Source organism: Tachyglossus aculeatus, chromosome 14, assembly GCF_015852505.1.
Source record: "Tachyglossus aculeatus isolate mTacAcu1 chromosome 14, mTacAcu1.pri, whole genome shotgun sequence".
Lineage (NCBI taxonomy): Eukaryota > Metazoa > Chordata > Mammalia > Monotremata > Tachyglossidae > Tachyglossus > Tachyglossus aculeatus.
In genome coordinates this window covers 54966032-54990661 of record NC_052079.1, presented here as the reverse complement: position 1 = coordinate 54990661, position 24630 = coordinate 54966032, and the positions used below count along the sequence as shown (strand labels likewise).

Here is a 24630-nt window from a genome sequence, read left to right as displayed (position 1 = left end):
AATAAATACGATTGAATGAATGACCTGGCTAAGGGTTTCTTCCGTACGGGAACACTTTTTGGATTTCCCTAAAGTTTTAAAAATGTAAGCTTTCCCCCAAAATTTTTAGTCATTTTGTAGTGGTATTATGGCATTTCAGTGCTATGTGCCAAGCACTAAACTCTGGGCTAGATGCAAGGTAATCAGGGGCAACTATGACTGTGGAGGTTATTAATAATAATTATGGTATTAAGTGTTTACTACGCGCCAGGCAACGTACTGAGCGCTGGGGTGGAGACCAGCAAATCTCCAGATTACAGATGAGGTAAGAGGGCAGGAAGTGAATGGACGCGGACAAGCGGCGGAGCTGGATTAGAACCCGTGACTCCCACCCCCGCGTTCCCTCCGGTAGGCCATGCTGCTGCTGATAGTATTAGGTGCTTACTGCTGTACTAAGCGCTAAGGAAAGATAAGCGGATGGGACAGTTCCTGTTCCCCACCGTCTCTCTCTGTTGTCGACTTGTAATAATAATAATAATGGCATTTATTAAGCGCTTACTATGTGCAAAGCACTGTTCTAAGCACTGGGGAGGTTAGCAGGTGATCAGGTTGTCCCACGTGGGGCTCACAGTCCTAATCACCATTTTACAGATGAGGTAACTGAGGCACAGAGAAGTGACTTGCCCAAGGTCACGCAGCTGACAAGCGGTGGAGCTGGGACTAGAACCCATGACCTCTGACTCCAAAGCCCGGGCTCCTTCCACTGAGCCACGCTGCTTCTCTGCACTGGTACTTCCCAAGCACTTAGTACAGTGCTCTGCTCACAGTTAGCGCTCAATAAATACGAATGAATGAAAACAGGATTTAATCCCCGTTTTACAGATGAAGAAACCGAAGCCTGGGGAAGTTAAATGACTTGCCTAAGGTCAAACAGCAGCGAGGGTTGCCCAGGACCCCACTCCCTCTCCTTCTGTGCACGGGAGCCCTCTCCCAACCCCGGCCCGGAGGAGACGCGGATTCTCCCAGCAGCGGCCGTGAAAGCACATCGACACGCACGCAACTTGAGTAGAAAACAACCTCGTCTCCTTTCCTTTAATCCACTCAACCCCCCAAAGCAACTGCCCTTCCTTTGGCCACCCCGAAACTGTGGAAAACAACCGGTGCAGCCTTCTCGTCTCCCAGGGAAGTCAGTGGCGCCCGTTCTTGCCCGGATCCCGGGCCGACGGCAGGCGGCCTCCCCGTCCCCCACCAAGTTATTCGGTGCCACTTGGCGGGGGGCGGGGAAAGCCACAAGTCTCGCCAGGGTCGAGACCCCTCTTCCTCTCCGTCATCCCGGCCTCGGCTAGGGCCGGCGGGATTCCCTTCCCGGCGTCGCAGGACGGGGATCCCGGGCTCCGCGGCCTCGCGCGAGTAGGGATCGGCCTGGGGGAGGAGATGGCGGCATCGGAGGGTTTCGGAGCCGAGTAGGGGCAGGAAGGGTGGGCAGCCCGGCTCTGGGTCCCGAGGGCGAGGCCCCGTCCCCGGTGGCGGCGGCGGTGGCGGCTCAGGATGACCTGAACAGCCTCTCGAGGAGGACCAGTTTGGTCTTCAGGTTCAGGTCCCAGGGCGGGATCTTGGTGAGGTTCAGCTGGACGCCGCTGGTGCCCACGATGCTGGCCAGCACCCGGTGGGTGGTCCGGTAGTGGGCCAGCCGGGCGGGGTCCGTCTCCATGAGGAGGTGGGTGTAGGACATCATGGGCCCGGCCCCCGCCTCCAGCCCTTCCTTCTTGTCATACCTGGGGGGCAGCCACGGAGCGCCGTCACCCCGAGGAACGCGGTCCGGCGCCCCTGCCCTCCACCCCAACCAACGGGCACCTCCCCCCTGGCTGCAGACTCGCTCTTCCGCCTCGGCCCCCGCGCCCCTTCCCTCGGGTCCGGCCACAGCCCTCCGAAACCCCCCCTAATCCCGCCTCCGCCAGGCATACCCCTCCTCGCCCCCTGGTCCTGTCAGGCAGTGGTATTGATTGAGCGCTTGCTGTATGCCGACCACCCTACTAAGTGGTTGGGAGGGAACCACATAACAATAGAACAGACCCACTCCCTGCCCGCAACAAGCTTACACGCGGGCAGTCCCGTGGCCCTTCTGGACAGGCTGGTTTGCCTTCTCTACGGGCCGGGTCCGCTTTCCATCCTCCCGGCCCCCGCTATTTTGCGCCCGTCTCTGCCGGGAGCCAGAGGGCTCCTTGGGGGGCAGAAACCCTCCCTCGTGTCTGTGCTGCCATCTCCCTAGCCCTTGGGCCCGGCCCCTCGGGGCCCACCTGGGCCCTCTGGCCTGAAACGCCCTCCCCCCACCCCAAATCTGACAGACAACAACTCTCCCCTCCTTCAAAGCCTTAGTGAAGGTACATCTCCAAGAGGTCTTCCCTAAGCCCCCCTTTCCTCTTCTCTCATCCCTTCTGCGTTGCCCTGATTCGCTCCCTTTAGTCATCCCCACAGCCGTTACGCACATCTCCGTTATTTTTTTTTACATCTATTAATGTCCGTGTCCCCCTCCAGACTGCAAGCTCAGGAATGGGTCTGTTCTATTACAGTGTCCTCTCCCAAGCACTTAGTCCAGTTTTGTGCCCACCGTAAGCGCTCACTACGGGCGGGTGGACCTCACTGCCGAGACCACGTGTGCTCAGACGCGTTCTTTAGCGGCTCTCTTCCCCGTCGTGGGCACACGGGTGTGCACGCATACCCTCTCTCCCCGGCCCCCGCGTCAGGCCCTGTCACAGGCCAGGCCCGAATGACCCTCTCCCGGGGCTGACCGCAAGAGGCCCGGGAGAGGGGGCGGTGAGGGCCTGCGGACAATGGAAATACTGAGCCCGGCTGACAGCCGACTTCCTCTCCCGGGAAAACCCATCCGCCCAAATGGGTTTCCCAGCCCACCGGGGCAGGGGAGGAGGAGGAGGAGCAGCAGCAGCTACGACTCGGGTGGGGGGAAGCGATATGAGCCGAGAGAGCGTGCAAGGGGGGGTAGAAGAGCCAGCCTCCCCTCCCTCCAACCTACTTCCAATCCGTGTTCATCTCCAAGAAGCGGGACACGCCCGTCTGCGCTGCGGCCACGTCGATGTGGAGGCTCACGTCTACAAGGGAAGCCGGTAGGTGAGCGCCGTCGTCGAGACGGAATTTCGTTCCGTATGGCGACAGCCGACCCACCCGGGGCCCGAGGGGCAACAACGAGGGCGGGAGTCGGGACGGATGGCAGTTCTAATCCTGAATCCGCCCCTTGCCTCCTGTGTGACCTTGGGAAAGTCGCTTCGTTTCTCCGGGTTTTGGCTTCCTCGTGGGTAAAATGTCGATTCAATACCTATTCTCCCTTCCCTCTTAGACCGAGAGCCCCATGTGGGGCAGGGACTCTATCCCAACTTTAAATTATTGTGATTTATATTAACGCCCGTCTCCCCTCAAACTGTAAGCTCTTTGTGGGCAGGGAATGCATCTGTCAGTTCTGTTGTACCGTACTTTCCCAAGCATTTAGCCCAGTGCTCTGCACATAGTAGCAGACTGTGAGCAGACTTTTAGACTGTGAGCCCACTGCTGGGTAGGGACTGTCTCTATATGTTGCCAACTTGTACTCCCCAAGCGCTTAGTACAGTGCTCTGCACACAGTAAGCGCTCAATAAATACGATTGATGATGATGATAGTAGCACACAACGGAATAATAGCATGGTCTAACGGGAAGAGCGTGGGCCCGGGACTCAGAAGGACCTGGGCTCTAATCCTGACTCCGCCCTTGTCAGCCGTGTGACCGCAGGGGAGTCGCTTGACTTCTCTGGGCCTCAGTTCCCCCATCTGTACAATGGGGATTAAGACTGTGAACCCCATATGGACAGCGTACCTTGTATCTACACCAGGCCGTACTACAGTTCCTGGTACCCAGTAAGCGCTTTAATTTCGTTAATGATGCTGGCCTCATACCTACTATTTTACCCCACGGAAAAGTCTGTCTAATAATTAGGCTGTTTAAATGCTTTCTGTGAGCCCACTGCTGGGTAGGGACTGTCTCTATATGTTGCCAACTTGTACTTCCCAAGCGCTTAGTACAGTGCTCTGCCCACAGTAAGCGCTCAATAAATCCGATTGATGATGATGATGATGATACGAGACCACCATCACTGATGGTATTTTGGGGTGCTTTTTTGTTATGCACTTACTGTGTGCTGGGCATTTTAGTAAGCACTGGTGTAGACACAAGGTAAGCAGTCGCGTAAAATTAGCCCATTAATATTGATGGCATTTATTAAGCGCTTCCTATGTGCAAAGCACTGTTCTAAGCGCTGGGGAGGTTACAAGGTGGTCAGGTTGTCCCATGGGGGGCTCACAGTCTTAATCCCCATTTTACAGGCGAGGGAACTGAGGCCCAGAGACGTTGACTTGCCCGAAGTCACCCAGGATTTGAACCCGTGACCTCCGACTCCAAAGCCCGGGCCCTTTCCACTGAGCCACGCCGCTTAGAGCCAGTCATCCTCGGGGCCCCGCCCGGCCACCCACGCACCTGTCCGTGGAGGCACCAGCTCGTGAAACTTCTGGATGGCTACTCCTCCGGGGTAGTTGAAGTGCGACACGTAGAGGGACGTGGCTGAATAGGTGGCGTTGAGGAGGAGGTGGGCCACCACCGCCAGGGAGCCCGCCTTGTATAGCCACGACTTCCGGTAGTTATTCAGCCTAAAACGGGGAGAGCCCCCCACGCCTTCCTTACTTCTATTCAGTCGGACCGTTCCGACCGGGCCCGGGGCCGCCGCCTCCCGCCCGCCGCCCCGCCGCGTGCCCAATCCCGCCGGGGGCTCACATCTGGGCGCATCCTCTGGCGGCGACGACGTTGAAGATGGGGAAGGTGTAGAGGATGAAGCGCAGCTCCTTGTGGGGCAGCAGGGAGTAGAGGGCGATGAACCCGAGCGAGGGCAGCAGCAGCCGCCGCAGTCGCCGGTCCGAGGCCCCGAACGGCAGGAACAGGACGCTGCAGCCCAGGGCGCGCGGCAGCGCCGAGTACGCGTACCACAGCAGCGGGGACGTCTGGGGGCCGCCGGTCAAGGACAAGCGCCGGCCCACCGCCGCCACCCTTCCCGCACCCCCGGCCCCGGGGTATCCCACCAGCCCGCCCTGAGATCTTGGGCAAGTCACTTCACTTCCCCCGGCCTAAATTCCCTCAACTGTAAATGAGGATTCGCCCCCGTGGAAAGCGGCACGGCGTAGCGGACAGAGCTAGGGCCGGGGAGTTGGGTCACGGGTTCTAATCCCCGCTCCGCCACCCGTCTGCTGTGTGGCCTTGGGCAAATCGCTGCACCTCTCTGGGCCTCAGTTACCTCATCTGGAAAATGGGGATTAAGACTGTGAGCCCCACGCGGGACAGGGGACTACGTCCAACCCGATTTGCTTGTATCCATCCCAGGTCCTAGTACAATGCCTAGCACAGAGTAAGCACTTAATACCACCTCCACCATCATTCATTCAATCGTATTTATTGAGCGCTTACTGTGTGCGGAGCACTGTACTAAGCGCCTGAACAACAACGATGGTATTGGCACTAGGTGCCAAGCACTATTCTAAGCGCTGGGGGAGATACAAGGTGATCGGGTTGTCCCACGTGGGGCTCAAAGTCTTTATCCCCATTTTACTGATGAGGGAACTGAAGCCCAGAGAAGTTAAGTGACTTGCCCAAAGCCACACAGCTGACAAGTGGCAGAGCCAGGATTAGAACCCACGTCCTCTGACTCCCAAGCCCTTGCTCTTTCCATCGAGCCACACTGCTTCTCTGATGATTAGTATGTTTAGTATGTTTGGTTTTGTTCTCTGTCTCTCCCTTTTACACTGTGAGCCCACTGTTGGGTAGGGACTGTCTCTATATGTTGCCAACTTGTACTTCCCAAGCGCTTAGTACAGTGCTCTGCACACAGTAAGCACTCAATAAATACGATTGATGATGATGATGATCATCATCATCATAATCCCTGTTCTCCCTCCCACTCAGACCGTGACCCCCGACCTAAGACACGGACTAGGTCCGACCCAATGATCCGGTCTCGTCCCCCAGCGCTCAGTCCAGTGGTCGGCCCAGAGGAAGCGCTCCCCCCCCCCCACCCCCCCACCACCACAGCTCTTCTCCTCTTCAGCATCCGGACGGCCCGTTTCCGCTCCAAAGAGCCAACGCAGAGGTTGGGGCGGGAAGCTCCCCGACCGTTTGGCCGGCAGCCCTGCTCCGTCCGGAAGCGGGAGCTGGACGGCCGCCCCCGACCTTCCCAGCTCCCCTTCTTCCGCCCCCGACGGGAAGTGGGCCCCTCCAAATCTTCCACACACTTCCCCTCTCCCCGTCGGCTCAGCAGCCGGCTGTAAATCCCTCCGGGGGGCGGCCCTACGTCTCACCACGGGTCACACGCTCCCATACGTGCAAGAGAAAAGCCCTGCCCTCACCCCTGCACCCTAAACGGTACATGCCGTGTCCACGTGTGCCGAGGGGCTGAGCCAAGCAAGCAACAGGGCCCGGGGGTCCCGTGGGGGTCACTCGGGGGCTGGCTTCCGGAATCATGCTGCAACGCACTCAACTGTCCGAAGCCCAGCCGGGACGTGGTCCGGCCCCACCGAAGGATCGATCCTCCTCACTGGGACCCCGACCACGTGCGCCACGCCCTGCGGGTTTTCCCATCTCTTGCGAGAAAACGGGCATCCGCTTCCCCTTCCCGACTCTTCCCGTTGGCAGGAAGGTTGGAAGGGTACAGTGCTCTGCACACAGTAAGCGCTCAATAAATACGATTGATCGATTGACTGGAAAGGGAGGCAGTGGGCGGGGCCCTCGGCCTGTAGCTGGCTTTGTGAAAAGGATACTCCCCAGGCGGAGCTTTTGTTCAGAACCGTGTTGTACCAGAGCACCTTCCCCTCCGGCCACAACAAGTGTTTCCAGAAGACGGAATCCACCGCCACGGTGAGACCTGGAGAAAGGAAAGAGGGCGGTCCTGTCGGGGGCAGGGGGGAGAGAGGTGCCCAGAACCCAGGCTGCGCCGCACTCTCCCCACGCTACCTCCCACCAAGCCTCTGGCTTCCCCTGCCCCACCCGCCGCCGGCACCGGCTGTTTCCCCTTCGGGAATGGATGTGGGTCGGGGACCATCCCTCCCCTCCCCACGTGCCTTAAAAGAACCAAGGCTAAAGCTAGGAAAACCAGCAAACCACCCAACCGACCCCTGCGAACGCGAGCCGGGGTTAGCACATCCTCCGTTATGGGGGCCCGGCTGGGAGCGGCGTCCGGCCCAGATCTCCGGTCCTTCGCCGCCGGGGGACCGGCGGGTCCTTCGGCACGGCCCATCGGGATGGCTTTGGTCCTTTCAAAGCACCGCTATCTTAGGGATTGCTTTCCCTCCTTCCAATCTATCCATGGTATTTACTGAGTGCTGTGTGCAGAGCACTGTACTGAGCACTTGGGAGAGTACACTTGAGTAGAGAAGCAGCGTGGCTCAGTGGAAAGGGCATGGTCTTGGGAGTCAGAGGTCATGCGTTCTCATCCTGGCTCCGCCACTTGTCAGCTATGTGACTTTGGGCAAGTCACTTCTCTGTGCCTCCGTTACCTCATCTGTTAAATGGGGTTATGACTGTGAGCCCCTCCTGGGACAACCTGATTACCTTGTATCTCCCCTAGTGCTTAGAACAGTGCTCGGCACATAGTAAGCGCTTAACAAATGCCATCGTTATTTATTATTAGGCAGGCATGATCCCTGCCTTCGGGGACTTCTACAGTCTGTTGTCCTCTAGACTGTAAGCTCTTGTGGGCAGGGTATGTGTCTGTTGTTATAATAATAATAATGATGATGGTATTTGTTAAGCGCTATGTGCAAAGCACTGTTCTAAGCGCTGGGGAGGTTACAAGGTGATCAAGTTGTCCCACGGGGGGCCTCACAGTTTTAATCCCCATTTTCCAGATGAGGGAACTGAGGCCCAGAGAAGTGAAGCGACTTGCCCAAAGTCACACAGCTGACAAGTGGCGGAGCCGGGATTGGAACCCATGACGTCTGACTCCAAAGCCCGGGCTCTTTCCATTGAGTCACGCTGCTTCTCTGCTTATATTGTACGTTCCCACGTTCTTAGTATATACTCTACCCACAGCACTCTATAAATACAATTGACTGTGCAGAGCACCTGGGAGAGTGCAGATGGAGTGGGCAGACCCGCTCCCTGCCCTCAAGAAGCTTACAGCCTACTGTGTGTCAAGCACTGAGCACTTGGGAGAGGGCAACAGAGGTGACAGACCTCATCCCTGCCCACAGGGAGCTGACGGTCCAGAGGGGGAAAGAGATATTAAAATTAATTCCAGATGGGGAAGCGACAGAGTAGAAAGGTGCGGACCTAAGTGCTGTGGGGTTGGGGGGAATAACAGATGCGTAGGAGGTAACAATAATAATAATAATAATAATAATAATAACCATGGCATTTGTTAAGCGCTTACTACGTGCAAAGCACTGTTCTAAGCGCTGGGGGGGGATACAATGTGATCAAGTTGTCCACGTAGGGCTCACAGTCTTAATCCCCATTTTTACAGATGAGGTAACTGAGGCTCAGAGAAGTTAAGTGACTTGCCCAAGGTCACACAGCAGACTTGTGGTGGAGCCAGGATACAGACCCAAGTGCAGAGGCGTTGCAGGAGAAGCAGCGTGGCTTAGCGGCAACAGCCCGAGCTTGGGAGTCAGAAGGCGCGGGTTCTAATCCCAGCTCTGCCACTTGTCAGCTGTGGGACCTTGGGCAAGCCCCTTAACTTCTCTGGGCCTCAGTTACCTCATCTGGAAAATGGGGATTAAGGCTGCGAGCCCCACGTGGGACAAGCTGCTTGCCTTGTATCTACCCCAGCACTTCAAACAGTGCTTGGCACCTGGTAAGCGCTTAACAAATCCCATTACTATCATCGATTATGATTACTACAAGGGAGCCGATCAGGGGAAATGAGTCGGAAAAGGCTGTACTGAACGCTTGGGAAAATGAGAGTGTAAGAACAGAAGTTGAAGTCAAATCCCAAACATTCAAACTTTTTGAAGTGCAAATCTGATTCTTACCCTCTTTTGTTTCTCTGTTTTGGTTTCTTTCTTTCTTTGTCTGTGTTTTTTTTTTTTTTTTTTTTTTTTTTTAAAAGCCCAGCCATTCCAGTCCCACCCCAGCCGCAAAAAGCTACTTTTTTTTTTTTAAAGCCACGGACAACCTGTCCTGTAAAGAGAACCAGTTGGAGACGTTCCCATGGCAGGCAGTGACTGGAAGGCACCGGCCGGGGTGGGGTGGGGGGTCTGGGGGGAAGGAGAGAGCGGGTGGGAGGCTGGGGAGAACTGGCCATTGGCCAGCCGGGGAAGAGAGAGAAGGGAGACAGAGGGGGGAAAGGGGAAAAAGTTAGAGAAGTGACCGTCTGCTCCGTCTGCTGACACAGGCCCCCTCGCCGCCCCTCTTCTCAGTTAAGTCCAATCGACCAACAACAAAATCAAGCAACAGATGACAAATGCCTGACGGCTCCAGTGACCAAGGGGATGGTGCTGATCCAGGAAGGCTTCCCAGAAGAGGCGGCTTTAAAAAAGCAGTTTCTGTCAGAGGAGAGGGGCACCGTGGGGTGGCAAATCTGAACGAGGAGGGTGGGCGAGGGGGAGTGGGAAGGGGACGGTGCTAGCTCCTGGTGGGCAGGGATCGCGCCTACCAACTCTGTTGGACTGGACTTGAACTTTGTGCTTAATACAGCGCTCTGCACGCAGTAAGTGCTCAATAAATACCAGTGATTGATGGAGAGAGAGGTGAGGGAGCGTGGTAAGGTGAGACGCTGAGCCTGGGAGAAACAAGAACGGTGAGCTGGATGGAGGGAGAGACAGAAACACAGAGAGAGATAGAGACAAAGGAAGAGACAAACAAAGGGAGTCAGGGAGAACACGAGCAAGCGGAAGAGGAGGCCTCCTTGAGTAAACAGGGAGTGGTGAACCCAACGTTCAGCCTGCATCTCTGGTTGGCACCGGCCGGGCAACAGAACCCACGTCCACCACTCCCGGCCGACGTATCCCAGGAACGAGGGAAAGCTCCCGGGCAAGACCCGACCCCCTCCGGACTTTTCCCTCCGTGGCCGGGAGCCCGGGTGTGTTGGGCAGCTCCTTACCCAGGCACACGGCGCCCGCGGGCACAGCGTGGGCCAGCGCCTTCAGGACCGACAGCTTCTTGCTTAGCAGCGTGAGGAGGAGCGTGAGGCCGAGGAAGACGGCCAGTTCCGCCCGGAAGACGATGACGGCCAGGGCGGACAGCCAGATGAAGCGGCCGTGCCTCTGCTGGAACCAGGCCGTCAGGGCCGACAACACTGTAATCACAACCGCAACGCGCACCCCGCCGTCAGCGGTGCCGCCCACCTTGTCAGCGGCCCCGGATCCATAGCAGCCGCTTAACACCCTTCCCCCACACCCACCCCCGCGATCGTGGTGACTCTTAGGGGCCTCAGTGGGAAAGCTACCGAGTGAGAAGCCACGGGGGCTAGCGGAAAGAGCCTGGGCCCGCCTGGGAGTTGGAGGACCTGGGTTATAATAAAAAATAATAACAATAATTGCCGTATCGGTTAAGCGCTTACGACACGCCAGGCACTGTTCTAAGAACTGGGGTAGATACAAGTTAATCAGGTTGGACCCGATCCCTGTCCCGCATGGGGCTCACAGTCTTCACCCCCATTTTCCAGATGGGGGAACTGAGGCCCAGAGAAGCGAGGTGACTTGGCCAAGGTCACACAGCTGACAAGTGGCAGGGCCAGAACAAGACCCCAGGTCCTACCGCCTCTATTTTACTAGGCCACGCCGCTTCTCTCTCGGATGGCCTTTTCTCTCCTGCCTCGTACGTCCCGAGTGTTGGATATTTAAAACGCAACTGCCCGAGACGGAGTTCGGGCGGGAGAACTGGAGCCGGGGGTTACCGTACCGATGGGCAGCGCGAAAGTATTGGGAAGGGTCCGAGTGCAGTAAAACATCAGGTGAAACTGAGTGGTGGTGATCAGGCAGAAGAGGGTGGAGACTGTGGTCCCGAAGTGCTTCCTCACTTCTTTCTGCAAGCCCCACAGCGTGTAGATGACGCCGAGTCCCAGGATTGCCCTGACTTGGGAAGAAGACCACACGGAGACACGGCCGTGTGGGCCGGGCTGCCCTCGCCGGAGCCGGAAAAGCCAGCCACGGGACACGCGACGGCCGGTTTCCCGCCGCCAGTGCCACCCGGGGCGACAAGTTGGGGAGAGTCGACGTCGGATGGAGAATATGGGGCCTGTGCCAGAGAGGGCACATCTGGGGGAGTCATGAGGCCCGTGGCGGCCCGACCGGCAGGCGAGAAGGAGAGTTTCTTTCCTCTCAGACTCTGGGTCTGCCTTGTCTCTCGCGAAGGTCGTGCCATCCGATGCTCTGGCTGGGGTTTGCCCGCACCTCACCCGTCTGCCTCCCGTCCCTTCTTCCCCGGTGGGCCAAGGGCCGTGTCTAATTCCCACCCGCTTATTCTGTCCCAGCGTTCAGTCCAGTGCTCCGCACGTACTAACCACTCCTCAGCCGGGAGAAGCCCTCCCTCACCGATCCCTATTCTGCAGGGCGTCCCCAGTGACCCATTCCCTACCCCCAGTCCGGGGACTTGCCCTTAACTGGGCACCCGCCGGAACCCCAGGCCAAGCCCAGCGGACGGGGACGAAAACCGAGACATCTTCACATCTCCCCGGGCATATTCGGACGCGAACACAGGAAGCCACCACCGCCACGATCAAAGAAACGGCGCCGGAGAACGGTCGTCTGGGATCGACCAGGACCAGGGCCGTCTCCTTCTGGGCGACGGAAGGTTTTCCCCGGGGGCTTCGGGAATCTGCTCAGGAGTGCCCTGGGGGACGTGGCCCCTGGGGGGGAAGCGCCGCGAGGAGAAAGTGGGCAGATGGGACAAATGCGGAGCCGCCCCTTGTGCCGGAGAAGGACTGACGCCGTTGAAGTGATTTTTCCAGGGATTTATCCCACCGCTCCGGGCGCCGATCCCACTCGGGTCCCCTTACCCAGCAGCTGAGAGTAAAACTTAGGCATCTCCAGCAGGTTCAGCACGTAGATGGCCGGGCTGGAAAAGGCGGCCACGAAGAGCGGCCCCAGGAAGGTCCTCGGGACGACGCCGGGGAACTCGTGATGGTCATACTGTCCGCGGAGGAGAACCGGTGTCAGGGAGGAGGGTTAGTCGCCCCCGCCCCCACCCCCCAGCGGGAGGGGGCCCGGCCCGCGCTCACCTTGTCCAAGTCCAGGCGGTGGTAGAGGAGGTCGTGGATGGCCTGCAGGTTAAAGCTCTCCTCCACTTTGGCGAAGGGGCAGGCGACCAGGTGGATGAAGGCCGTGGAGATGAGCAGCAGCAGCAGCAGCAGCTGGGGCTGCTTCTTGGCCTGCTTCTTCCCGGCCATCTGGGCAGGGAACCGGCCCCTTTCCTGAGGGGGAATGGAGGCTCGGACGGGGAGGTCCCTGGCTCGTCGCCGGCCGGGGGCTCCCGAGCAACGACCGAGGAAGGGTCGCTCTTGGTCCCCGCTCCCTCCCACCGCCTCCGAGGGCCCCGGACAGATCTGGAGATTTCCCAGAGGGAAAACACCCGGGAGAATACAGAAAACACGCCCGAGTGAATCCTTATAGGCTGTCAGGAGACCGTGTAAACCAAACAAGAACAGAAACCCATCAATCGGTGCTAAGTGAGCGTTTCCTGTGGGTCAGAGCACTGGGGAGAGTCCGATCCAGAGCTAGCAGGCACGTCCCCTGCCCACAATGAGCTGACAGTTTAAAGGGGGAGCTGTACGATAAATAGTAAGAGTTCTGGGCCTCCCTTAAGGGCGCTGGGATGGACGTAGAAAATAATCACAATTATGGTACTTGTTAAGCGCTGACTAGGTGCAAGTACTGTTCTAAGAGCTGGGGGAGAGAGAAGTCAATCGGGTGGGACACAGTCCCTGTCCCACATGGGGCTCACAGTCTTAATCCCCATTTCATAGATGAGGCTACTGAGGCCCAAAAAGTGAAACGACTTGCTCAAAGTCAAGCAGCAGACATGTGGCGGAGCTGGGATTTGAACCCATGATCTCTGACTCCAAAGCCCGTGCCCTTTCCACTGAGCCACGCTGCTTCTCTAAGTGACCCTCCAATCATCTTTATTCATTCATTCAATTGTATTTATTGAGCGCTCACTGTGTGCAGAGCACTGTACTAAGCGCTTGGGAAGTACAAGTTGGCAACATACAGAGATGGTCCCTAACCAACAATGGGCTCACAGTCTAGAAGGGGGAGACAGACAACGAAACAAAACATGTGGACAGGTGTCATGTCATTGGAATAAATAAAATAAAGCTAGACGCACATCATTAACATAATAAATAGAATAATATATATATATATACACACACACATATATGTGTGTATATATATATAAATATATATATAATGGCATTTATTAAGCATCTATTATGTGCAAAGCACTGTTCTAAGCACTGAGGAGGATACAAGGTGATCAGGTTGTCCCACGTGGGGCTCACAGTCTTAATCCCCATTTTCCAGATGAGGTAACTGAGGCACAGAGAAGTGAAGTGACTTGCCCAAAGTCACCCAGCTGACAATTGGCGGAGCCGGGATTTGAACCCATGACCTCTGACTCCCAAGCCCAAGTAATAAATCTGTACAAACATATATACAGGTGCTGTGGGGAGGGGAAGGAGAAAGCGCTTATTGTGCTCAAAGCACTGTACTAAGCGCTTGGGAGAGTACAATGTAACAAACAGCGGGGGGAGGGCGGGCCGAGCCCGGGCCGGGGTTTCATGGTCAAGCTGCCTTGGCTAAAGGGACCCCCGAAGTTGTGACTCAGCCAGGACGGCAGCGCCCAAAACAGCGGCACAGAAAACATACAGACGGGACCCTACAGCCTTCTGGACTGGAAGCTCCTTGTGGGCAGGGAACTCTCCGCACTACTCAGTACAGTGCTCCGCATGGAGTAAGCGCTTGATAAATACCACTGATTGACGGGTGGATTGACTGAATCCCAGTTCTAGGTTCGGTGGGACCCGACGTCCGGTCAAGACGGCAAATCCCGTCGCCACGGTCCCTGGTTATGCCCTGGAATGCCCCCAGTCCCTCTGCCCATCCGCCAAGCTCGCTCTCTTCCTCCCTTCAAGGCCCTACTGAGAGCTCACCTCCTCCAGGAGGCCTTCCCACACTCAGCCCCTTCCTTCCTCTCCCCCTCTCCATCCCCCCCATGTTACCTCCTTCTCTTCCCCACAGCACCTGTATATATGCTTGTACATATTTATTACTCTATTTTACTTGTACATATCTATTCTATTTATTTTATTTGTTAGTGTGTTTGGTTTTGTTCTCCGTCTCCCCCTTTTAGACTGTGAGCCCACCGTTGGGTAGGGACTGTCTCTAGATGTTGCCAATTTGTACTTCCCAAGCGCTTAGTACAGTGCTCTGCACATAGGAAGCGCTCACTAAATACGATTGATGATGATGATGATGGTTATTGCGCGGACTCTCACGCCCGGATCCCAGGGAGGGAGCTGGCTGGACAAGGGAGAGTTGGAGAAGATCCTTACCTGTGTCTCCAACTGTGTGGGATTCACACCAAGACCCTTTCCCCCCCTTCTCCTTCTCCCGAGGCTCCAGAAAGGGAAGTAGCGAGGAGAGGAAACAAACTTCTAGAAGTTCTGGCAGTTTAAAGGACGTTGTCGGCTTCTTATCTTGGCCTGAAGGTACAAAGGAGACAAAGGATGATGATGATGATGGCATTTATTAAGCGCTTACTATGTGCAAAGCACTGGAGAGTTTTTAAATCTGCCAACATAAACGAGTAGCGCGTCTTGCCCCTCCTCTTTTTTTTTTTGGGACTGTGAGCCCCCCGTGGGATAACCTGATCACCTTGTAACCTCCCCAGCGCTTAGAACAGTGCTTTGCACATAGTAAGCGCTTAATAAATCATCAACCATCATCATCAATTGTATTTATTGAGCGCTTACTATGTGCAGAGCACTGGACTAAGCGCTTGGGAAGTACAAATTGGCAACATATAAAGACAGTCCCTACCCAACAGTGGGCTCACAGTCTAAAAGAATAAATGCCATTATTATTATTGTGAGCCCCCCGTGGGATAACCTGATCACCTTGTAACCTCCCCAGCGCTTAGAACAGTGCTTTGCACATAGTAAGCGCTTAATAAATACCGTTATTATTATTGTGAGCCCCACGTGGGATAACCTGATCACCTTGTAACCTCCCCAGCGCTTAGAACAGTGCTTTGCACATAGTAAGCGCTTAATAAATGCCATTATTATTTGGGACACTCATTAAGCACTTACTACGTGTGCTGAGAACTGTACTAATCGCTAGGGTGGATTCAGCTTAATCAGGTTGGACACAGTCCCTGTCCCACACGTGGCTCATAGTCTAAGCATTTATTTATTTATTTAATCTATATTTATGTGTACATATTTATTTTATTTTGTTAATATGCTTTGTTTTGTTGTCTGTCTCCCCCTTCTCGACTGTGAGCCCGCTGTTGGGTAGGGACCGTCCCTATATGTCGCCAACTTGGACTTCCCAAGCGCTTAGTACAGTGCTCTGTACACAGTGAGCGCTCAATAAATACGATTAAGTAGGAGGAAGGAGGATTTAATCCCCCTTTTACAGACGAGGAAACCTGAGGCCCAGAGTAGTGAATGTATTTATTCCATTTATTTTATTTGGTTAATATGTTTTGTTTTGTTGTCTGTCTCCCCCTTTTAAACTGTGAGCCCACTGTTGGGTAGGGACCGTCTCTATGGGTTGCCAACTTGTAATTCCCAAGCGCTTAGTACAGTGCTCTGCACACAGTAAGCGCTCAATAAATACGATTGATTGATTGATTGATTGAAGTGACTTACGCAAGGTCACGTAACAGATGAGTGGCGGAGCCGGGATCAGAACCCAGGTCCTTCCATCTCCCAGGCCTGGGCTCTAATCAATCAATCAATTGTATTTATTGAGCGCTTACTGTGTGCAGAGCACTGTACTAAGCGCTTGGGCTCTAACCACTAGGCCGTGCTGGATGGGGAGCCCTGGGTCGATCCGGGGCCTAGAAGCAGGGGTCCCGCCAAGCTCCCCTTGCTCAGCTGCAGGGGAACTAGAAATACCGTCCTTGCCCTGTTTCGGTCACTAATCAATCAATCAATCGTATTTATTGAGTGCTTACTGTGTGCAGAGCACTGTACTAAGCTCTTGGGAAGTACAAGTTGGCAACATATAAAGACAGTCCCTACCCAACAGTGGGCTCACAGTCTAAAATGGGTGGAGCCCTAATTAAAAACTAACGGTTTCCCTCCCGCACGGACACAATGGTGCCCGCCCTAACACACGCCAAAGGGCTTAAACTTGGGGTCTCTTTTGGTTTTTTGGGGTGAAGCCTCACTTTTATTATAACGCCAGAAGCGGCAGCAAAACACTGCTAAGGGAGGCCGAGTGGGAACAGTGCTTGGCACACAGCAAGCACATAATAATAATAATAATAATAATAATAATGGCATTTGTTAAGCGCTTACTATGTGCAAAGCACCGTTCTAAGCGCTGGGGGAATACAAGGTCACGAGGTTGTCCCACGTGGGGCTCACAGTCTTCATCCCCATTTGACAGATGAGGGAACTGAGGCACAGGGAAGTGAAGTGACTTGCCCCAAGTCACCCAGCTGACAAGTTGCGGAGCCGGGATTTGAACCCATGACCTCTGACTCCAAAGCCCGGGCTCTTTTCCACTGAGCCACGCTGCTTCTCTAATAATAATAATACCATTATTATTATCATTATTATTATTATGATGATGGCACAAGGCTGGGATTCAAGGCCACCTGGGTTCTCATCCGGGCTCGGCCCCTTTTCCTGCCGTATGACTTTAGGCCAGCCATTTTGCTTCTCCGTGACTCGGTTTCCTCCTCTAGAAAATGGGAATGAAACCCCCATTCTCCCTCCCCCTTGAGCTGTGCCCGATGCCATCACTCCTCTCCCCCTCCTCCCCGTCTCCAGCCCCCCACCTTACCTCCTTCCCTACGGCACCTGTGTATATATACATACAAATATATATGTACATATGTATATATATGCACATACATTTATATGTATATGCACATATATATGTAGATATATACACACACATATGTATATGTTTGTACATATTTATTACTCTATTTATTTTTCTTACTTGTACATATCTGTTCTATTTATTTTGTTAGTATGTTTGGTTTTGTTCGCTGTCTCCCCCTTCTAGACTGTGAGCCCACTGTTGGGTAGGGACCGTCTCTATATGTTGCCAACTTGGACTTCCCAAGCGCTTAGTCCAGTGCTCTGCACATAGTAAGCGCTCAATAAATACGACTGATTGAATGAATGAATTAATGAATCAGCCGGGGGTTGGCCCATGGTAAGCAGGGCACCAGTACCACAGTTGTGACCGCTCATTCATTCATTCAGTCGTATTTATTGAGCGCTTACTGTGTGCAGAGCACTGTACTAAGCGCTTGGGAAGTGCAAGCTGGCAACATCTAGAGACGGTCCCTACCCAACAGCGGGCTCACAGTCTAGACCGTTACTGCTCGAGAGTTGTTTTGATGGTATTGACGCCTGCCTGTCTACTTGTTTTGTTTTGTTGTTTGTCTCCCCCTCCTAGACTGTGAGCCCGTTGTTGGGCAGGGATTGTCTCTGTTGCCAAACTCATTCATCGTTCAATCGTATTTATTGAGCGCTTACTGTGCGCAGAGCCCTGTAATTGTACTTTCCAAAGCGCTTAGTACAGTGCTCTGCACACAGTAAGCGCTCAATAAATAAAAATAACGATGGCATTTGCTAAGCACTTACTAGGCGCAAAGCACTGTTCTAATAAATACGATTGAATGAAAGAAAGCAGAGCACTGTAACTAGAATTGTACTTTCCAAGCGCTTAGTATAGTGCTCTGCACACAGTAAATGCTCAATAAATAATAATAAGTATGGTATTTAAGCACTTACTAGGTGCCAAGCACTGTTCTAATAAATACAATTGAATGACAAAGCAGAGCACTGTAACTGGAATTGTACTTTCCAAGCGCTTAGTATAGTGCTCTGCACACAGTAAGCGCTCAATAAATAATAATAATGACGGTATTTAAGCGCTTACTAGGTGCCAAGCACTGTTCTAATACAATTGAATGAATGAATGCAGAGCGCTGTAACTGGAATTGTACTTTCCAAGTGCTTAGCACAGTGCCCTACACACAGTAAGTGCTCAATAAATAATAAATGATGGTATTTGCTAAGCGCTTACTAGGTGCCAAGCACTGTTCTAATAAACATGACAATGAATGAATGCAGAGCGCTAATTGGAATTGTACTTTCCAAGCGCTTAGTACAGTGCTCTGCACACAGTAAGCGCTCAATAAATAAAAATAACGATGGCATTTGCTAAGCGCTTACTAGGTGCCAAGCAGTGTTCTAGTAAACACGACAATGAATGAATGCAGAGCACTGTAACTGGAATTGTACTTTCCAAGCACTTAGTACAGTGCTCTGCACACAGTAAGCGCTCAATAAATAAAAATAACAATGGCATTTGCTAAGCACTTACTAGGTGCCAAGCACTGTTCTAATAAACATGACAATGAATGAATGCAGAGCGCTGTAACTGGAATTGTACTTTCCAAGCGCTTAGTACAGTGCTCTGCACACAGTAAGCGCTCAATAAATGAAAATAACGATGGCATTTGCTAAGCACTTACTAGGTGCCAAGCACTGTTCTAATAAATACGACAATGAATGAATGCAGAGCACTGTAATTGGAATTGCAACTGTACTTCCCCAGCGCTTAGTACAGTGCTCTGCACACAGTAAGCGCTCGATAAATACGATTGAATGAATGAATGAATATGTATATATGTAGCACTCAATAAATAATAATAATGATGGTATTTGCTAAGTGCTTACTAGGTGCCAAGCACTGGTCTAATAAATACAACTGATTGAATGAATGAAGAACACTGTAATTGGAATTGTACTTTCCAAGCGCTTAGTACAGTGTTCTGCACACAGTAAGCACTCAATAAATACGACTGAATGAAGAACACTGTAATTGGAACTGTACTTTCCAAGCGCTTAGTATAGTGCTCTGCACACAGTAGGCCCTCAATAAATATGACTGAGTGAATGAAGAACACTGTAATTGGAATTGTACTTTCCAAGCGCTTAGTACAGTGTTCTGCACACAGTAAGCGCTTAATAAATACGACTGAATGAATGAAGACCACTGTAATTGGAACTGTACTTTCCAAGCGCTTAATATAGTGCTCTGCACACAGTAGGTGCTCAATAAATATGACTGAGTGAATGAAGAACACTGTAATTGGAACTGTACTTTCCAAGCGCTTAGTACAGTGCTCTGCACACGGTAGGCACTCAATAAATATGACTGAGTGAATGAAGAACTGTAATTGGAATTGTACTTTCCAAGCGCTTAGTACAGTGTTCTGCACACAGTAAGCGCTCAATAAATACGACTGAATGAATGAAGAACATTGTAATTGGAACTGTACTTTCCAAGCGCTTAATATAGTGCTCTGCACACAGTAGGTGCTCAATAAATATGACTGAGCGAATGAAGAACACTGTAATTGGAATTGTACTTTCCAAGCGGTTAGTACAGTGCTCTGCACACGGTAGGCACTCAATAAATATGACTGAGTGAATGAAGAACACTGTAATTGGAATTGTACTTTCCAAGCGCTTAGTACAGTGTTCTGCACACAGTAAGAGCTCAATAAATAAGACTGAATGAGTGAAGAACATTGTAATTGGAACTGTACTTTCCAAGCGCTTAATATAGTGCTCTGCACACAGTAGGTGCTCAATAAATATGACTGAGTGAATGAAGAACACTGTAATTGGAACTGTACTTTCCAAGCGCTTAGTACAGTGCTCTGCACACGGTAGGCACTCAATAAATATGACTGAGTGAATGAAGAACTGTAATTGGAATTGTACTTTCCAAGCGCTTAGTACAGTGTTCTGCACACAGTAAGCGCTCAATAAATACGACTGAATGAATGAAGAACATTGTAATTGGAACTGTACTTTCCAAGCGCTTAATATAGTGCTCTGCACACAGTAGGCGCTCAATAAATATGACTGAGTGAATGAAGAACACTGTAACTGGAATTGTACTTTCCAAGCGCTTAATACAGCGTTCTGCACACAGTAAGCGCTCAATAAATACGACTGAATGAATGAATGCAGAGTACTGTAATTGTACTTTCCAAGCATTTAATGCAGTGCTCCGCACACAGTACGCGCTCAAGAAATACGACTTAATAATGACGATGGCATTTATTAAGCGCTTACTATGTGCAAAGCACTGTTGAATGCAGAGCACTGTACTAGGCGCTGGAGAGAGGACAATACAACAATGAACAGACACAATCCCTGCCCGCAACCAGGTTATAGTCAAGAGGAGGGAAAGAGGCAGAGATCGATACAAATAAAGAAATAAATTGGCAGATCCGGAGATAAGGAAGAGAAGCAGCGTGGCTCAGTGGAAAGAGCCCGGGCTTGGGAGTCAGAGGTCATGGGTTCTAATCCTGCCCCGCCACTTGTCAGCTGGGTGACTCTGTGCTAGTCACTTAGCTTCTCTGGGCCTCAGTGACCTCATCTGTAAAATGGGGATGAAGACTGTGAGCCCCCATGTGGGACAACCTGATCACCTTGTATCCCCCCAGCGCTTAGAACAGTGCTTGACACATAGTGAGCGCTTAATAAATGCCATCATTATTATTAAGAGGGGGTTGAGAGGCAGACATCAATACAAATAAAGAAATAAAATAGCAGATCCGGAGTTATGGGCGGCTTCCGTCCCTCAGCCCTCCCCCCGCCATGGAATAAATTCATTCATTTATTCATTTTTAGAGAAGCAGCGTGGCTCAGTGGAAAGAGCCCGGGCTTGGGAGTCGGAGGTCATGGGTTCAAATCCCTGCTCCGCCACTTGTCATCTGTGTGACTGGGCAAGTCACTTCCTTTAGACTGTGAGCCCACTGTTGGGTAGGGACTGTCTCTATATGTTGCCAACTTGTACTTCCCAAGCGCTTAGTACAGTGCTCTGCACACAGTAAACGCTCAATAAATATGATTGATTGATTAATTCCTTTCTCTGGGCCTCAGTTCCCTCATCTGTAAAATATGGGGATGAAGACTGTGAGCCCCACTTGGGACAACCTGATCACCTTGTATCCTCCCCAGCGCTTAGAACAGTGCTTGGCACATAGTAAGCGCTTAACAAATGCCATCATTATTATTGAATGTGTGCAGGGTAAGGACCGTCTCTATACGTGGCCAAGTTGTCCTTCCCAAGCGCTTAGTCCAGTGCTCTGCATACAGTAAGCGCTCAATAAATACAATGGAATGAATGAATTGAGTAATTCCTGTGTGCCCAGTAAGGCCCGTCTCTATACGTTGCCAAGTTGTCCTTCCCAAGAGCTTAGTCCAGTGCTCTGCATACAGTAAGCGCTCAATAAATACAATGGAATGAATGAATTGAGCAATTCCTGTGTGCAGGGTAAGGACCGTCTCTATATGCTGCCAACTTGTCCTTCCCAAGCGCTTAGTCCAGTGCTCTGCATACAGTAAGCGCTCAATACAATGGAATGAATTAACTGAGCAAGGCTAAGGACCGTCTCTATATGCTGCCAACTTGTCCTTCCCAAGCGCTTAGTCCAGTGCTCTGCATACAGTAAGCACTCAATAAATACAATGGAATGACTGAATTGAGCAATTCCTGTGTGCACGGTAAGGACCGTCTCTATACGTTGCCAAGTTGTCCTTCCCAAGCGCTTAGTCCAGTGCTCTGCGTACAATAAGCGCTCAATAAATACGATGGAATGACTGAATTGAGCAATTCTTGTGTGCAGGATAAGGACCGTTCGTCTCTATACGTTGCCAAGTTGTCCTTCCCAAGCGCTTAGTCCAGTGCTCTGCATACAGTAAGCGCTCAATAAATACGATGGAATGAATGAATTGAGCAATTCCTGTGTGCACGGTAAGGACCGTCTCTATATGTTGCCAAGTTGTCCTTCCCAAGCACTTAGTCCAGTGCTCTGCATACAGTAAGCGCTCAATAAATACGACTGAATGAATGAATTGAGCAATTCCTGTGTGCAGGGCAAGGACCGTCTCTACACGTTGCCAAGTTGTCCTTCCCAAGCGCTTAGTCCAGTGCTCTGCATACAGTAAGCGCTCAATAAATACAATGGAATGAATGAACAATTCCTGTGTGCAGGGTAAGGACCATCTCTATATGCTGCCAACTTGTCCTTCCCAAGCGCTTAGTCCAGTGCTCTGCATACAGTAAGCGCTCAATAAATACAATGGAATGAATGAATTGACCAATTCCTGTGTGCACGGTAAGGCCCGTCTCGATACGTTGCCAAGTTGTCCTTCCCAGGCGCTTAGTGCAGTGCTCTGCATACAGTAAACGCTCAATAAATACGACTGAATGAATGAATTGAGCAATTCCTGTGTGCAGGGTAAGGACCGTCTCTATATGCTGCCAAGTTGTCCTTCCCAAGAGCTTAGTCCAGTGCTCTGCATACAGTAAGCGCTCAATAAATACAATGGAATGAATGAATTGAGCAATTCCTGTGTGCACGGTAAGGCCCGTCTCTACACGTTGCCAAGTTGTCCTTCCCAACCGCTTAGTCCAGTGCTCTGCATACAGCAAGCGCTCAATAAATACGATGGAATGACTGAATTGAGCAATTCTTGTGTGCAGGGTGAGGACCGTCCGTCTCTGTACGTTGCCAAGTTGTCCTTCCCAAGCGCTTAGTCCAGTGCTCTGCATACAGTAAGCGCTCAATAAATACAATGGAATGAATGAATTAAGCAATTCCTGTGTGCAGGGTAAGGACCGTCTCTATACGTTGCCAAGTTGTCCTTCCCAAGCGCTTAGTACAGTTCTCTGCATAAAGAAAGCGCTCAATAAATACGACTGAATGAATGAATTGAGCAATTCCTGTGTGCACGGTAAGGCCCGTCTCCTTACGTTGCCAAGTTGTCCTTCCCAGGCGCTTAGTGCAGTGCTCTGCATACAGTAAGCGCTCAGTAAATACGACCGAATGAATGAATTGAGCAATTCCCGTGTGCACGGTAAGGCCCGTCTCTATACGTTGCCAAGTTGTCCTTCCCAGGCGCTTAGTCCAGTGCTCTGCATACAGTAAGCGCTCAATAAATACAATGGAATGAATGAATTGAGCAATTCCTGTGTGCAGGGTAAGGACCGTCTCTATATGTTGCCAAGTTGTCCTTCCCAAGCGCTTGGTCCAGTGCTCTGCATACAGTAAGCGCTCAATAAATACAATGGAATGAATGAATTGGGCAATTCCTGTGTGCAGGGTAAGGACCATCTCTATATCATCAATCGTATTTATTGAGCGCTTACTTTGTGCAGAGCACTGTACTATATGTTGCCAAGTTGTCCTTCCCAAGCGCTTAGTCCAGTGCTCTGCATACAGTAAGCGCTCAATAAATACGACTGAATGAATGAATTGAGCAATTCCTGTGTGCACGGTAAGGACCGTCCTTTACGTCGCCAAGCTGTCCTTCCCAGGCGCTTAGTGCAGTGCTCTGCATACAGTAAGCGCTCAATAAATACGACAGAATGAATGAATTGAGCAATTTCGGTGTGCAGGGTAAGGACCATCTCTATATCATCAATCGTATTTATTGAGCGCTTACTATGTGCAGAGCACTGTACTATATGTTGCCAAGTTGCCCTTCCCAAGCGCTTAGTCCAGTGCTCTGCATACAGTAAGCGCTCAATAAATACAACGGAATGAATGAATTGAGCAATTCCTGTGTGCCCGGTAAGGACCGTCTCTATACGTTGCCAAGTTGTCCCTCCCAGGCGCTTAGTGCAGTGCTCTGCATACAGTAAGCGCTCAATAAATACGACTGAATGAATGAATTGAGCAATTTTTCTGTGCGGGGTAAGGCCCGCCTCTATATGTGGCCAACTTGGGCTTCCCAAGCGCTTAGTCCAGTGCTCTTCACACAGTAAGCGCTCAATAAATCCGACTGAATGACTGAATTGAGCGCTTACAGTGTGCAGAGCATTGCACTAAGCGCTTGGGAAGGACAAATGGCCACATTCCCCCCCCCCATCCCGCCTTGGCGGTCCGGGATTTTCCCATCAGGCCTTTGACCGGGGTGGCCCGGAGGCAGGGGGCTGCCCGCCATGACCTCCGCCCCCGCCGAAGGGAAGCCCCCAGGCCCCTCTCCCCTCACCGATCGCACACTTCTCCCGACGGCTCCTCCTCCGAGGACGAGACTTAGCGCTTAGCACAGTGCTCTGCACATAGTAAGCGCTCAATAAGCACGCTTGATTGCGACGACGACGACGCCAACTACGACGAAGGCGGCGGCGCCGTGAGCAGGCCTCGGCCGGTCCTTTAAGAAGCCCCTGAGGCGCCCGCACGCGGCCCGGCGGGGATTCTGCGCAGTGGCGCCCGCCTCCAAGATGGCCGCCCGCCGGCCTCGCCGGCCAGTCCCCGGGCCTCGCCCTGCCAGGCCCTAAGATGGCCGCCCGTCTCGCGCCCTCGGCTTTGTGCTGACCCGGGCCCCTCCGATTGGCCCTTG

The 24630-nt window shown here is 52.3% G+C and overlaps 1 protein-coding gene across 1 annotated transcript; it reads right to left on the bottom strand.

Annotated features, from left to right (window-relative positions):
• Positions 1-1040: 1040 nt before the first annotated feature.
• ALG12 (ALG12 alpha-1,6-mannosyltransferase) lies at positions 1041-24450 on the bottom strand. The gene is made up of 11 exons (XM_038756919.1): positions 24280-24450; positions 14557-14706; positions 12223-12414; positions 12001-12133; positions 10905-11078; positions 10105-10299; positions 6824-6927; positions 4794-5017; positions 4500-4669; positions 3011-3086; positions 1041-1754 (listed from the first exon to the last, which is right to left on the bottom strand). Exons 3-11 carry the CDS (start codon positions 12388-12390, stop codon positions 1523-1525), a joined length of 1476 nt encoding a protein of 491 aa, XP_038612847.1. The 5' UTR covers positions 12391-12414; positions 14557-14706; positions 24280-24450; the 3' UTR covers positions 1041-1522.
• Positions 24451-24630: the final 180 nt, after the last annotated feature.

What these genes read in the sequence shown, in the direction of transcription:
- ALG12 (XM_038756919.1), bottom strand. Translation starts at nt 12,390, where the DNA reads ATGGCCGGGAAGAAGCAGGCCAAGAAGCAGCCCCAGCTGCTGCTGCTG. An exon ending in ACAAAAGCTCCGCCTGGGGA is followed by an intron (nt 5,018 to 6,823) that starts GTATCCTTTTCA and finishes GGCGGCCCCCAG; the next exon opens with ACGTCCCCGCTGCTGTGGTA. An exon ending in GAGATGAACACGGATTGGAA is followed by an intron (nt 1,755 to 3,010) that starts GTAGGTTGGAGG and finishes GCTGCCCCCCAG; the next exon opens with GTATGACAAGAAGGAAGGGC.